This window comes from Papilio xuthus, unplaced genomic scaffold, assembly GCF_000836235.2.
Source record: "Papilio xuthus unplaced genomic scaffold, Pxut_1.1 DF825946.1, whole genome shotgun sequence".
NCBI lineage: Eukaryota > Metazoa > Arthropoda > Insecta > Lepidoptera > Papilionidae > Papilio > Papilio xuthus.
In genome coordinates, this window is record NW_013532703.1 from 15,622,837 (window position 1) to 15,639,908 (window position 17,072).

The 17,072-nt window shown below is 36.6% G+C and overlaps 1 protein-coding gene across 3 annotated transcripts in view; it reads left to right on the forward strand.

Moving 5' to 3' along the window:
• Positions 1 to 17,072, forward strand: part of Klp10A (kinesin-like protein 10A) — a 37,973-nt gene that overhangs the window by 9,984 nt on the left and 10,917 nt on the right. For all 3 annotated transcript variants that reach the window (XM_013321209.1, XM_013321208.1, XM_013321211.1), the window contains 2 exons: positions 5,227 to 5,423; positions 10,960 to 10,996. In XM_013321209.1, coding sequence (XP_013176663.1) covers positions 5,227 to 5,423; positions 10,960 to 10,996 — 234 coding nt within the window. The remainder of the gene's footprint in view (positions 1 to 5,226; positions 5,424 to 10,959; positions 10,997 to 17,072) is intronic.

Here is a 17,072-nt window from a genome sequence, read left to right on the forward strand (position 1 = left end):
AAATAAATTTACATGGGTCGGCTATAGAAACGTTTTATTTAATGGGGTACGTTACAAAACAATGTCCCTTACTGCAAAACTCAGAGACTATAAGTCCTCCCATTTAGTGTAGATTTAATTTGAGAAACTTTACACTAATTGTCTGTTTCATAAGTTAGAAATATCAAGAACAATAAGGTATAGCATGTAATAAATAGCCCATTGACGTCTCACTATCAAGTTATTAAGTTAAGTATACACCAGGCGGCGCTGGCATCGGCAACTTGACCGTGGGAACTTGACGAGCCTTTCTTTTACACTTTTACTACCAGATCAAATCTATCTACTCTATAATAAGACCATTTTCTTTTTGTGCATTTTTCTTTGCTTACAACGTAAATATAAGCTAGTAGATACACTTAAAACCTTTGAAAAATACAATATTTTTTAGTAAATATCATTTGAAAATTGAAATAGAAAATTAACTTTTTGTCCGTTGACCTAACTATTAGAGGAAAATACACGTCGTGGTACACAAGTATAGACATTTTCTAAATGTCTGTAGGTATGTCGTAGCTGAACGGCACGCGCCAAAGAACTGTCCAATTATAATTAGCTCTATGTGACGCGTTAGCAGGTCAATGACATCGGCCGGCCGAATTCTCCGACTGATATAGTTTGAACTTTCAAATGCCATCTTAGCTTTACACATATTTATTGTACTGAAGATCATCAGGAACTGGGTGTTTCTGTTTGTTTGCATTTCTCTGTATTCAATAGTTTTAACACGTCCGATCCATTCCTTTCGGACTGAGGAACTGCAACTGTTGAACAACTGTTGAATTGATTAGATGCAGAAACTTCTTGTCTAAAAGCTCGAAGGTTTCCTTTTGAAACGAGGTTACGGCTGTTACTTCCCATAACGTACCCGCATTTAGTCAGACAAACTCCAAGGTTGCTAGGATACACTGGAAGAGATACACAATATCTAGAATGGTCAGCGTTAAATGCATGCATTATGTAAGTCTTGTCTGCAATATTATTGTACTACACGTACATGTAGTTTGAGACAGCGCAAAATTAATTACCAATTATTTATATTGCATGCGTCGCTAACGTTTGTGAAAACTATTTATGTTATTGGTATCACGATTATTTATATAGACCGCAAATCTATATTTGATTTGAAGGTGTAGAATCTACAGATTTATTTTGAACATTTAAATGTTTATACAGGGAGTTTCTGTTTACAACAAATTAAATTACTATAAATTGTATGAAAAATTGAATTTCCAAATTTCGAAAATTGGAATAAAAATAGCAATGAATTTAGGAAAAAAAAATGTTCTTGTGAGTGATTTTAATAAAATCTATCTCTGTTAAATGAAACATTAAACTTTCTACACAAGCACTAACAATAGAGTAAATTCTTCGTGAGCTCACGTTACTGCGACTCGACACCTCATTAACAAAATAATTAAACGGCCCGTAACTGACGTCCGCTCAACTGTATTCAATTACACTTGTACTATTTTCACTAAACATATTTTAGATTATACAAGATATACAATCCTTGTTTAGTTCCCAAAATCTAGTTGTAAGTTTGATCTCACATAAATCTGATTTTATTTATTTTCTAATATCCTAGGTTTTGAAAAACATCATTATCAGATTTTCGGATTTCGTTTTCTAGTTAGTAATGAACCGATTTCAAAAAGTACTCTTATGTTTTATCTGCCCAATTTCAATTGATAAAATCAGGTAGATTATTATTATAGTAGACTGACCTCCTGCTAGATAGAAAATCGCGTCTGCTTTATCTACAGTTAATTCTACCTTAAATGATATTTCGTTATTTGCCTCTTCTCCTTTGTTGCTCTTTAGAATTAAAACTTTTTGTCACGCTTCTTTCGCTTATTTTTTTTTATATTACTTTAGATATAATAAAGTTGTAGAGTATTGTGTTGTAAGTACTATTTCTCGACTAACTTTCTATTGACTGATTAGTTTCTATTCCGACGATTTCATTACATTTTGCGGTTTCATGCAAAAGCTATAGAACTAGATACTTTATATTTAAAAAGTAAACTAGAGGTAAAATAAGACAAAAGTATTGCAAGGCTAGAGTTTACTACACTTCTTTTTTTTTTCGTAAAATTTCACGAATTTTTAAATTTATTCTATTGTAGTAACAATGCTAATTGAAGCGTAAAGTTTTGTATGTTGCGTAATTATTTGTTTTGGTTTAGAATTGAAATTCCGACCTTGAAGTTATTGAGTGCAACGACTAGGTCACGATTGCGAAAAACAAAACTTATTCGCAGTCTTATTTACTTCGGTACTCAGAGCTACATTTCCAAGAATATTAGTAGATAGAATATAGTAGCGGTTCCAGTAATTAACGTCCGTCGGTTAAAGACGACATTCTCTCTCAGGAATCCTTGTGGGGTTACTTTTTGTTGTGTTGTACAAGGAAACTTCTTGAGGCATCTTTTAATGTAATTTACATCAAAGTTATCAAACTTGTTCAAAATTGGTAAAACCGCCTGTTGTGAACTGTGTGTGATTGGACTTAACTTATGGTATATAGGACTAAAATTATGATTGTGTACATGTGAAAGATTCCTTCGCCCATCTCCTTGTATTCTTCTTTTCTTAATTGCTCTATCCCATTCTTTCCTAACGATCTTCCAGAATTTACCTGACTTTTGTTGGCATTAAACCTTAAACATTATCTTAGCACGTGTACCACTGAAGCACTTTCTTCTTTATCTTTAAGCGCTTCAGCACGTCGCAGTCTGCGTCACAGATAACGGTGTTTTTGCTCACTACATTCGATCACTTCGTTCCACTTTCGTCGCCTTACAGACGTAACCATGGCTGTATCGTTGTTAGATCAATAAGTCGCCTGACCTGTCTACCCGATTTTGGTGTTTTTTTTTCTTTATGTCTGCTGCCAGTATCAATTGTACCGATTAGATTTTTTTTAATGCGTCTTTTATATTGAACACATAAGCTGACACCAATTCGAAAATTAAATGTACGTGTTGTTATGGTCGATGTTTATATGAGGAAAGGAACTGGCTCTTAGGTTAACACAGGAAGGAAAACTAGCTTAAAGATAACACTATAAAGAAAATAAACTAAAACGAACTGTAGTAGTCATGTTTTTGCGTAGGTTAAGAAGTTTTTACTTTGCAACTTTTTTCTGAATTTTTTGCTTGTCTGTCTGCTAAGCTATGATTAAGATCGAGACGATGTGTGTTTCGAATTAGTAAACATTTTCCAAACAAAACTGTTTACAATAACGGCCGCTGCGGCGAGGATTGTTTACTTTCGTAGATCTGTTGACCTGTTAATAGGAGTCGTGTCTACGCCACGTTGCTCGCCACGCCTCCCCTCGGTATAAACGGGTAGATAGAACCGGCAATATAACGCCTGATTGTATAAGGTCAGTGACCTTGTGTAGTAAAGTAAAGTTTTTTTAGGATCACGATGTAAATGTGACTTTAAGATTTGACGTAATTTGAAGTTAAGTTTTTTCGGTATACTTACATTAATCAAAGATTTTTTCTGATCGCTCTATGCACTTCACATTATGTACTTTTGATTATGTCAAATATTGTGTTCGTTAGTTGGCGCAATTTCTCTTAATAAGGACTACAAGGTTTTCACTCCACGTATCAATTATATAAGCTCATATTTTCCATTAGTATTCATATTTTTTGAACCCCACAGACTCTTAGCAATAAAAATGTTTGTATTTGTTCCCTACATACATCACAGGCACAGATGTGGAGTGTTTCACATGAATGAGTTGTCAAAGCGAACAAGGAAGGCAGCCAGGAATAGCGGCGCAAAACCTTTGAGTGCCTTTTACAGAATTGTGTGCTTGTTTGATTGCTAATGGTCTACATTTTACACTGTGTATTAGTGGTTCTTGTACATAGTGTATATAAATCTGGCTATCTTTACTGAATTTTTATTTACTAACAAAATATTATGGATTTTGTCGATAGATAATTTGATACATTTCGATTCTAAGCTCAATATGTTAGCTATAGATCAAGAAAGTTTGTTTTTCATTGGTCTTGTCATAGATTTGATTAACTATATCGTAAAGAACATCTTTACTTACCTTTATTATTTATTAAAGTAAATATCACATCTCCATATTCTTTAAGCTATTATACCTTCTTTAAAATATTTCCATTATACAAGTAAAGTTGTCTAATTGAATTTAATATCTTATATGTCTAGACGACGTCGTTTGAAATTACAGCGTAGGGATAAGGCGTACTCATTGTCCTTTTGCACAGAGCTTTCTAGTATGCAAATTAGAGCACGTCACAGCCACAGGGCGGCGGGGAGTCTTGTTAGCCCGAGCCCGCAACTACACTTTGTATGACGTAGCAAACTCTGCTTTTATAGAATTCAAGTTAGGTTTAGTATTTTGCTTTATACAAAGATAATAATTCGATTTAGCTACTAATACTGTGAATGTAAACTGTCTTTGCAACTGAAAATAGCTTTATTGCTATCTCGGTTTCTACGAAGAGAATGAAAAGGATGGTAATATTTTATTATTACGACACAAGTTAGACTTTTATGTAAACACGAAAAGATAATTTTTCAACGGTCTCGGCTCAATTTATATAAATATATAATTTCGCGGCTATGTGTTGCGTCGGCCTGGGATCAAAATGCCTTGACCTAATTTACGAATAGTAAATACTTTGATGCATTTTCATTTGACGTGCAACATAATATCAGATTGTAAGCTCACACAAAGATTTGTTTGTTGCCAGCCTTACATTTGAATATAACAGCGTTTATTTAACAATTACAATGTTACCATTCATTGACTCTTGAATAATTAAAATTTATTTAACGTTATTATGCACTTGAATTATTTATCTGTATGGAATGGACTAAATTGTAGACTGACGGCGATAGTGATAAATTGTCTTTAAATAAACGTCATGACCAGCTGTGGAAACAAAACTATTGGCGATCTCAGTTTTTAGAAGCCAAAAAAAATTTTGCTGTTTTAAAAATTAATTCTCTTATGCATTAATTATCTTTAAACAAAACATTTAATTTTGTCTTTGTATATTGAACAGACTTCGTATAATCCTTCCAATTCTAAGTTCTAACATATTAAACATATTGTGTAACCTATTCGGCGTACCCTAAGATCTATGTGATTAATTTCCACTGTGACAAATTTTCGTTGTATTATTTCAGGACGCATCCACTCGGCAATCGTGTCTGGTGTGAACGTGGAGACGCGCTCTGTGACGGTAGAATGGTTCGAGCGCGGGGAGACCAAGGGCAAGGAGGTGGAGATCGACACCATCCTCGCCCTCAACCCCGAGCTGATCGGCACTCGCCGTTCGCCGCACCTACAGCCCGTCTCCAATGCGCCCAACAAACTCGCCAGGGTGAGTACGCCTACCACAACATACAATAGCTGTAATGAGGATCTGAAAGAAAGAGACAGAATGAAATAAGAAAGATTGCTAACGTATGAAGTCACTAATAAATATGCAGATTGTTCTTAAAGGCATTTGCCATTGTTAGTAAAGTCTACACTATTTCTTAGGCTTTGAATAATTGTCAATTGCGTGGTAAAGATGCCTGAAAGAACTACACAGAAACGATAATTTTAGTTCGTTATTCACACAAATTATACATTTGACACAGTTACAGTACAACATAACTATGGATTGACATCCTACATTGGTTGCCTGAAGGATGTATGAGTGTGTTGAAATAGATTTAAGTCGAAATTTTTAAATAGGGTTCGAAAGTTAGATTGAATTATTTAGTATCATATTCACTGGCAAGCGATAAGTAAGTCGGTAATTCGTACTTCGCTGCCGGCCATAGTTTAATGTCAAATGTGGGCAGATAACGATGCGGTCGCTTTGAGCATTATAAAGTTAGAATCGTACTTGCATTATTAATTCACCTACTGCAATTCAGTGGTTTGGAATTTAATTAAGCTTAGGGTTCGAATCCCAATCAAAGTTTAAGTGATTTTTAGTTATAAATGTTTGAATATATAATAATACCACTGAAGGCTTCACAATTACAATAATCTTTTGGTGAAAGGAATATATTTTTCTACGTCTCTAATATTAAAACAACAAAAATTAGTTGGTAAATTGGCGAAATCCGACATTCGCGATAACGGCCGTTGGTCTATTTTGACCAGGGTCAATGAACACGGCGCGCGCTTGCTTGCTTGTAGTAAGACAATTTGCCAATTTACGTCCGGACATGCACACGTACGCCTGCCTCGTACCGTTATTAACACGTCGACCGCCGCACAAACGTCCGCCAAACGTATCCAAATATCGCATTGCTCACTCTACGTGTTAACATGCTTTGATAGACTCGCTTCTCTTTACACACGAGTAAATACATATTTGGTGAAAGGGATAAGTATGAACAAAAGTTTAATATGACAACATAGATGAAAACTAGGGTGCGGTATGAATAAATATTTATTGGTAGTTATAATTAAGATGTAATAAAGGATTGTCACTTAAAACACAAACGAAATATGTTAAGTTTTGAAGGTGAGGATTTGTAGTATAGTTTAAGACCTGGTATAATTCAGTGCAACGTTGCATAATATCTTTGCGACACATAATTCGTGCAAACTATAATGTTGAACTAATTCCATCTAACCTTGGTGTTCATTCGCCGCAATCCCTGTCGGCTTAGTCTTAGAAAATTAAATGCAATAAATTCTCGTGGTGCACCACACAACAGACCACGGGCCGTTGCTAAAGGTCGCAGTCGAGAAAGTCTGCAGTTGTGAATCGTTTGCCAGCTAGTTTGAACTGCTTTACATGTTCTTACGTAAAGTACCAACTTTTTTTTAGTTGTTAATTAAGCTATTTACTAATACATCATTAGGAGCCAATAATTAAAACAGGCCAACAAAATCTATGTTAAAAGGACTGCGAAACAGTAGAAATAAAGTATTGCCAATAGCTTTCTTTGTCAAAATGTTAATTCATTCTTGGAAGGTGATTTTAATTTCTGCTATGTGTAGATTTAACCTATGACGTCTTCTAATGGAAACGTACGTACATTTAAAGGCCATTTCACTTATTAGTAGGAGAGTTTATCTTATCTGTGTGCTTATATCGCCAGTGATAACGATTGTAATTTGCGTACATTAGTTTCGCGTCAAAATTAAACGGAAGCCATAGTGTATCGATTGGGTTAAGCGGTGGTTGAACCGCGTACCAACCGGTGATGGCCCTGTCTGTTTGTGTCGGAAAGCATGATGCCAATCGACGCCACAGTTGTATCTTATCCGCGATACCCGAATGTCCTGTCTGGGCTTCATAATTACATTTCCCTTCATCAAAACATACCAAATCATCGTAGTGGAAATCAAAATGACTTTAGAAAATACTTAAATTGCGTCAAAGGCTAATTGTGTTATTAATTTTATCACCTAACGGAAGACATCGAGTACGAGATTAGCGCAACAGCCGATGAAGAAAATGTAGCAATGTTTCCGTACATCATCAGTTGGCAGGTGATCATTGCACCGTGTAGTAATCATAGCAGCTTTTGTTAACGAGCACAGCGTCGTCATGGCAACGCATCTCACGCCTTATTAGATGGAGCGCTGCAGGCAATAGACGATGGGCAATGGTCGTGCATACGCTTGCACACAATGCATATTGATCGGCGAGACTTTTAGGTGCGGCAATGATGGCGACCTTACGTTGGACATCATCGATTTTTTATGGCGGGCGGTAGCGGCGCGTTTCACTTTCCATTCGTACTGAGATCGGTCCGCGGTGTGGTAGCGGCGCTCCGCGGCACCGAGTTGTAAGTGGCACTGTTGTTTGATGCACGTTATTCGATGCGAAGGAGCCGTCGGGCTCGTCGTCGGACGAGGGCGGCTTCCTGCGGGAGGGCGCAGAGGCGGAAGGGGACGCCGGACACACGCTGCCCGTGCGCAACTCACGCTCGGTACGATATCACCGCGCCCGCGCCCCGGCTACACCATACACAGCTCGTCACCACGTGCGGTGGGGTGTCCGCGGGGCGCGGGCAATGGAACCGCACCATCCACTTTATCACGCACCTTTACCATTACGTTGCCGCACCATGTTTGTGCACACGATCGGCTTGTTACGCTGTCTGTCTGTCGGCTTGCGTTCTCGTCACGCCCGCGACAATATCACGATTCGTCGTGCCGCCGCCTGGCGCAACCGGAACGCAATCCAATATCACCAGTCTTTTTGTTACGTAGCAGTAGCAATGTAAAGCACTTTTTGTTATTTTATTTGTTCTTATTTGCCTTTTTCTTATTTTTTACCAAACAAAAAAAGTTTATGTATAAATGTTCTACAATTTTATAGTTTGTTTATATCTATAGACATATGCAATGATATCATTAAGCATATGATTCAACTTGTTGCGCCGATAAGGTGCTGTCAATGTCGCGCATAACGGAATTATTGCAAAAACACAAGTTTGACCGCGCCGACTGTATTTTAATGAGAATGTAGTTGAAACTTGTTACTGGCAATAACTTAAGTGAATGCTTCTGTAATTACCAACGACCTCCAGCAATGCATCTTCATTTAACTAGAAAAGGGAAGCTGTTTTGCATCTCGAGGTAAAATAGCCATGTGGTTAGTTAGGGAGAAGACCTTCACGCAACAATGATTTCGGTAACATATGTCTTAATGTGCGTATGTTAATTTTGGTCTTTATTATAGATATGAGATAGATTAGACTTAGGACCTTCACAGTGGCCAACACCCTACTTTAGTAATCTAACACTCGGCGTTTGTGATAAGTATAAGATTTATTCCAGACACGACTATTGTTGTTTTATTAACATCCGCACAATTCTGGCTCGTTGTTTGTTTTGGTTTGAGCTATGATCGATCTCGGATGCGATATGACTCGGTTTACTAACGTTATGCCTTGCGTCTGTATGTTTATATACATTATGGGGAAGGTTCACACGTGCATTTCGCACGGCTATCGGAGCTGCGGTGTGGCGATGTGGCGTGCCCTCGCGCGGTAACATGCCTGTATCCGCGCATTCATACATCGCTATTGATTTCCTGTCGATCGCACGGTTTCTACAACAATGTGTTGTTGCACTGTTTCCATATGTTCTACAGTTAAACTGATCACGTTAGCGCAAGAGTAACTTTGGTTTATCAGTTTCTATTTGGTGAGTTGCGGTTAGACGCAATTTTTAACAATTAAGCATTATGCGATTTTCCTTACATTTCTTCTGAAACAAGTTGCAACGAGCCCCTCGATTATCCAGCTTCGCAATCTACTTCTGAACATTTAATAGCTCTCGATCTTATTTAACGTTGCGATTTAGAGCGAAATTGTTTGTATCCCGACGTAAATTTCTAGCCATTTATTTAATTCTCTCAAGAGGGTCCTGGAAGGCTGTCATTTATAGCTATGTTGATTTCTTCAGGGACAAAAAATAAATTGATGAATTATATAAAAATGCAGTTGACCTTGACACTTTAACTAAACCACAAGTGTCGGTTTAGTTATTTGTCGTAAAATGGATGATCTGAGGTAAATAATACTAAACAAAATTACATTTACGACGCATGTTGTAAACGAGCCACAAAGCTGTCTACATAACTTTAACTTTCATGGCTGGGTCGGCGAGTGCTAATCCATTTTGCACGGCCAGCGATGAACTTCAAGGAAATTACGTCACACCGCCTCGCCTGCCGACCTACTTTACACTTCTTATCTTACCCCATCACACCCCAGTGCATTCTGCCTTACCCCAAGACGTGATGATAAAATGTTTATGGGGTTCTTGTAAAAAAGGTATGCAGTCTTTGTAACCTTCAAGAATGGGTCTAGAAATCTTTGTTCACAATAATTTTAAAAACGCTAAACGATAGGGCGACAGCCAGTTTAGTGGGGTCATTTCTAAAATTTCTTTTTATGCCCATTTTACTTTGCGGGATCTAATGTCATTAAACCAAAGTATTCAACCATAATATTCGACATTGTATTGATTCCACGAATTGTAGGATTCTGACTACATTGTGAACATGTCTGGAACATCTTCATTGCAAAATAATACCACGAAGTTTATTAGTACATGGGTAATATTAATAATGATTTCGCGCATCGGGAATTCGTACTAGATTTTAGTAAATTGCTCCACATATGCGACCTCTTTTCTGCTGATTGGTTAGAATTAGTTCAGTTGCTGCAGACACCATGTAATTAATTATAATCTATTTCGTTACGCGTAATAAAGTATATTCCAACAGTCTCTTCGTTGTTTATGAAGATATCATAGTAAATACAGCACTGTGAAATTATAAATTACTTTCTAAAACTTTGTTAGAATTGGGATTGATTTTTCCTCATAAGGAATTCAGCTGTTAATCTTATTGATTGTAGCTGGTGTTAATTAGAAAAGTAAATATTTTTTTAATAACCTGCCATTATTTTTCTAATTTGGTCATCGGCATTAAAAAGTAAATATTTTTATAACCTGAAATTATTTTTCTAATTTGGTCATCGGCGTTAAAAAGTGCATATTTTTTTTATTACCTGCCAATGTTAGTCAGAATTTCTAAAACATTAATCAATCCCGCATAACTTCATTGTGTTACAGTTTTTTTAGCTTTTGTTTTCGCAAACCGTCGTTTCCCACGATGCGGGTGTTTGTAATCTGCCGGTCTGCTTATCTGTAATGCTACACAATTTCTTTGCTGTACAGTACTATATCCTATTATACTAGTATTTGTATATTTAACGTTTGATATTATATTTTCTAATATTTTTGGTTGCACTACTTTATTAGCTAATAAAATAGTATTCTGTTTCAGTTTCAAGTTCTCTTCTTTTGTGTTGGAATGTTTGGCTTCTTTTAACTATTTTCTAGTTTCAAATGATGATTTTTGTTAATCAATTCTTTTCCTGTTTTAGGATATGACGCGACAGTCAATTCCAGTTGCGACAAAAGGTATGTATTTGATATTAAACTTATTATAATGATTTGTATATTACATTCATATTTTTATCCAAGTCAACTGGACAAGAGGAAAAATTTAATATATTTCCATTGCTTCATCATCTGACAGTTTATATTTTTAAAATGTTAGAAAGTAATAAGATGTAAAGAAAACTGTAACAAATGTTCTTTTCGGTTCAAATTGTGATATTTCTAAGCCTCGCTATGATCCAAAATGAATACGCTTTGATTATGACAGTGAATGTAAATTACATGTAGTCTTAATAAAAAGGAACGCGTCGCTACAAGAGTAATAACATTTTATTAACATAGTGTGAAAATTATAGATGAAAAAATATCTACCATCTAATATGTTGATGACTATTGTGTCTTAAAAAAATCTATGACAAACAGAATAAGAATGTGGCTTCCGCCAAATAATGATGCTAGTATGTCTTTATATCCAGAGACGAAAGATTTATAAATATGTTTCCTTGTAATCTAAAATAATTGCAGTTGAAATCTTACATGATTTTGTAAAACCGAAGATTGCGATTTTGTTAAACTAAGAAGTCCGGGGTCGAAGCCCGCTGCACGCATGAAAGATTACGTTCCCACGAGCAAGTGTGTACATATATATTATGTTAAGCAATTTCTTATGTTAAATGTGTACGTAAAGGTCTCAATGTCGTACTCCTCTGAATCTCTTCCTCTCTCTGAGGACTCTTCCTCACCTCGTCACTTTGAGAGTTCTTACACTTGACACTTAGTGTCTCTCGTAGTGGTCACTTAATGACTCGAAGTAAAGTAATTAGCTCCATATCTAAACGTGTAAATTATGGTGACTCTTTGTGGCCAGTTTTTAATTTTGGTGCGTGACGTGTCCTCGAGGGCGGGTCTTGTCTTTGTTTAAAGGTTTGAAATGCGTCAGATCGTTATGACACATTCAAATTATTTTAGGTTTTGTTCCCCTTCTTATAAAGTTTTTCTGGTTTCCATTATAGATTTCATTCTTCTCGTGATCAAGGATCTAAAGATTAAGGGGATACGAAATTATTTCATTTAAAAATGTATAAACTAATTGCTAAAACTTACCGGTCAATGAACTTCATAAAAATAGAGCACACTAAATTCGCGACACAAACTCACATTGGGGCCAAATGAATTATTTGACGTTAAATTATGTTAACATTTTAAAGGTACGGATATTTCTTGTAATTTAATTACAACAAAATAGCTCATTGAAGAAACGCGAAAAAGTAGTTAATTTACATATTAACATCATCTATGCTAAATGAATTGTTCTGATGATTATTTAATTATTGTTTCCCAACATATAGATTGTAGACAGTTGTGATATATGTCAGGGTATCCCGAGCTTTGATTAGTTCCTGCCGCATGGCGACACCTCGATTCATTGGCAACGCCAACTGACCCATTTGGCTCAATTAACTCACGTCCATCTGTCAGCACTTGCCCTCGGCGATTTGGGAATTGCATTACCTCAGAAACTGTATAGATCTAACTGATATTATAAATGCGAATGTTTAGATGGATGGATGTTTGTTTCAAGGTATCTCCAGAACGGTTCAACGGATTTCGCTGAAATTTGGCAAAGATTTAGAACATAGTCTGGAAGACTTATTAAGTTCTTTTAATTCCGCGCGAGCATAGTCGTGTGCGATGTTGTAATAAAATCCGTTAAAAACAAGAAGAAATTGGCAAATTACCTCTACATTTTTAGACAATCCTATTTAAAATTTTAATTGCTAGAGGCAAAGTTATTATAGTAATTATACGGATTACTGGGTACTTTATGTATCATCAAAATTATTTAGAATCGTAACTGCCACTTGCCACATGGTGACATGTATATAGACACAATGGGGCAGAGGTTTGCCGTCCGCCGCATAATGCGATCTTGACATTGGCCGGGCAAGGCCGCGGCGTGCCCCTGCCCCGGCGATTGTACGCTTTGTCACTTTGTCTGTGCCCACTGTCCACTAATGGACCCGCTGACTCTATTCTGTAGTTTTATAATAGTATCTAAAGCAGATTTTTATTTTATAAAGTAATGAGATGAGGCTGACAGGCGTTTGTCTTTGCAAAATTTTATTTCATCGGGTCTGTGTATGGATTCGAACTTCTCACTTTGAAACTCCATTAATTAAAGTAGAAAATCCTTTATCGGGTTTGCTAAGTGTACGGATCAGGTTTCTTTCAAACTTCGTTAATTAAAATAGAAAATAAAAAGTAAGCAAATGAGGATTAGTGTTTTAATAACTTCCCAGTGCTCGTCGTCATTAGAGTTGGCTTCGCTCTGGTGCGTAAGGTCAGGTTGTATACGTAGCTACGAATTGTTCCATACGAAATAATCTTAAATTTTTTTACTTTATCATTTTTTTTATTTAATCAAGAATCCGCTAATACATTTCGGGACAACACGATCGATCTTTTGTGGACATCAATCATCACACAAACATGGGTATGGGATACTCCTATTTGAAAGCCTAATTAGACAAAGATTATAATTTACTAGCTTTTGCCTGCGACTTAGTCCGCGCAAAATTTAAAAAAGGCGTTACTTGAGACTATGTTCTATATCTGATCTATTTCAATAACATGTTTTGAGCAGTTGCGAAGTTACCCAGTAAATATTAGAATCAAACGTATCCTACTACGCCCGATCATATTCATCCATCCAAAACGTCGTATCTATATGTAAAAAGTGATTATAATTTGTTGACAACAAAACTATAATACTGTAAAATGTATGTTATGTATTTATCATTCTTGTCAACAACGTTCTAAAAGTTAATTCTATCAAAGACCAGCTACAACTTGGTATCATTATCAATGATGAACCGCGAAGTGCTAGTTGTTTGCTTGGGAATTTGCACAATTTGCAGTCCGTTATCGCGGCGTTGCGCCTGACGCCTCCCCGCCGATTCATTATCGCCACCCACCTCGGACAACACGACCACGTGAACGTTCAAGATGCATTGAACTTTCGCTATGTTGTTATAATATAATGTTTGTATTTATTTCAATCATTATATTTTGTGTTTTCTTTATATCACGGAATTAAAACAAATATTAGTGTGTTCTTCCAGACTATGTTCTACATCTATGTCAAATTTCAGCGAGATCAATATAGCCGTTTAACAGATACCTTCTAATGGCCATCCATACATCCAGAAATTCGCATTCATAATATTACTAAGATTTTTTCAGATTATGGTAAATAACAAAGTGTCTTTATCCACTATCATCATCAGTTTCAAATTACACGTTTAATATTCAAGTTTCTATATATGCTTAGTTCACGGCCTTAAACCTGTAAAGTTGTAACACTTGTGTAGTTGTTAGTCGCAGTCGACCATAATGAGATATAAATATTGGTGTCGTGCTATGCCTATATTATACCGACGTAGCCAGGGTGTTCGTGTATTACATCATTATTAAGTCACAAGTTCATTAGGCGCTAGTTTGCCCGTCAACCTTATAGCCTCTTACGAGTACTAAATTCTTCTAAATTTAGTTGATATACACATTAAATTACTTCATTGTCATTTTTAAACGAATAAAAACCTTTAGAATGTCAGGATTAAAAACCTCAAAGATTTTGAGCGACCCAAATTACAAAGAAATTAAAACGGCAGTTCTTAGCTTAAAAATATCAGATTAAAAATTTGTTTCCGTATAGACACGTCATATAGCACATATTATGTGAAAAGCCTATATATAGATTGCCCTTTGCCATTTCTGTTTGCACCACGACCCGCCGGATAACACGGTCTTCATTTCGTGTTCCGTGTATTCCCTCGCGTATACGTTATAGCATTTTCTCTGTTAATAATTAAAAGCGATGGCATGACGGAGCATTTTGGGGGAAGTTACCACGGCGGTCATTCGCTGCCACCCTGCCATTTTTCCATGCTGCTATGCTGCTAGGCTGGCACAAAGGTGGTAACATCGCGTATAAGTGCCGGCGGACGGGGCGCGCGCGGACAGTGATCGGACGGCCGCGCACCACACCGCCGCCTGGCACCGCCGCCCCGAATCGCAAATGGAACACACGGAATAGTGCGGTGGTTATACCGTAGATTACCTTGCTTCCTTTTGTTAATTTTTTACGATTCGATATCATGCCTGTGTTATACGAGAGATGCATTCAAAAGCATTTGCAACGGCACGCGACAAGCGCTAGTAAGTGCATCCCCTTTCCCCTCTTGTATATCAATTTGGACCCTATCTTGTTGGTGTTTGGTTCGTTTTTCGTGTGTCACTTCCTTCCAGGGCTTCCCGCTAAAGTGCCGCATATTGACTCCGCAGGCTGGAAATTGTAATTTCGATATGTCGAAATGCCGTCGCGACTGGAAAGGTCTTTATTCCTTAAAAGCAACTAGATTGCCTTGCAGTTGAACAATACGCTTCGAGTTTCGCGTTATCCAAATTTGGTCTTGCACACAATATTCTTACCCTTTATTTCGAATGATTATTTCATGTAAATGTACTTTTTTTTGCGACACATCAAGAGGTTTCTTTGACTGCAAAGACTCTTAATTTAGTGGTAAACAGTACAACGCACCGTTTGAATCAAAGGCGTGTGGGCGCCGGCGAATGACCGTCTTGCTTGCCACACGGAACTGTTTACATAAAACAAATAATTGAGTGCAAAATATTAATGGGGCGAATATCTCTGTCGTTTGTTATTCATCATCATCAGCTCACTATACGTCTCCGCTAAGGGGCACGGAGCCTGCACTTAGGGGTGAGTAGGCTATATCAACCATCTATATCAACCATCAGCTATGTCAACCACGCTGACCCAGTGTGGGAATGTTGACTCCACACATATCTTTGAATTTTTTCGCACAAATGTGCAGGTTGCATCATATTTAAATTGTACATATGTAAATCGAACATTGAAAAACACATTGGTATATGGCGGGATTCGAGGCCAGGACCTAAAGGTTGCAAGTCAAGTGCTTGACCACTGAGCCACCGACGCGTTTGTCACTGACTCCTGTATAATTTTTGATATATTTCTATGATAAGGAAATTTGGTTATTTGTTAGACACAGAACTGCTGTATGCTGTATACGAGATTATGAGTGAGAACTTTGGGAAATACAACATATTTATGTCAAATGTACTCGACATTGTGCTGCTACCAGTATAACTATAATATAGAGATAGATTTTGTTCACTAATCTTGATGTATTTACGTAGCTTGCGTCATATTGCAGCTCGACATCGACACATGTTGAATTTTATCATTTCGATTAGATAATATATTTTTTGTTTATGTACTTGAAACAAATTATAGTTACGGAAAGAAATATTGATGGTGTTTTCAAAAACTCGAAACAATAAAGCCTTCAAATCTGCTGTTATAATTCGCTATGAAACTTGATACTCCAAAGACTCAATTAATCAAATATTGTATAATGAAAATTGATTTCGAACTGAATCTTCTATACCTCTGATATCCCTTACAATCAATGGTCGTGATAGTATATATTTTTAAAGTAGTAATCCATAATGCACGAAGCCGAATTATCTCTGTCCGCACAGGTCGTGAGAGCGTTGCACAGGCCGATGAGAACGATTCGTCCGTCTTCTACGATTACTTTGGTTTCTATTGTTATCATGGAGTCCGTGTCCGTGTCCAGTTTCAAATATTTACTAAAGTAAAAAAAAAAACATTTTTATATCTTATCTGCTTATCGTACATATCAATCTTATCAATTTTTAAGTTAAAAAAAAAACATTAATTTTTAATTTAATAAGATTTTTTCCTGTAATTTTAATATGTTAGCTTTTATAATAATCTCTCCTCTGAAATCTCTATGAATTTGTTGTGATAGCAACAAGATGTTGTACATTTGTTTCGGTAGTTGAAACTCTTGGTAAGGGGTTGATATGTGTGAGCAATATGAGTCATGTCGCCGAGTTATTCAACGTAAAAAGTCATCAAGATGTCTATCACTGCAGCTTTGTTCTGACATGACTGAATGCACCAATGTTTCAAGGTCTTCAAACAATTTTGTCGAACAATTATACTTTGAACTGTTACACTATA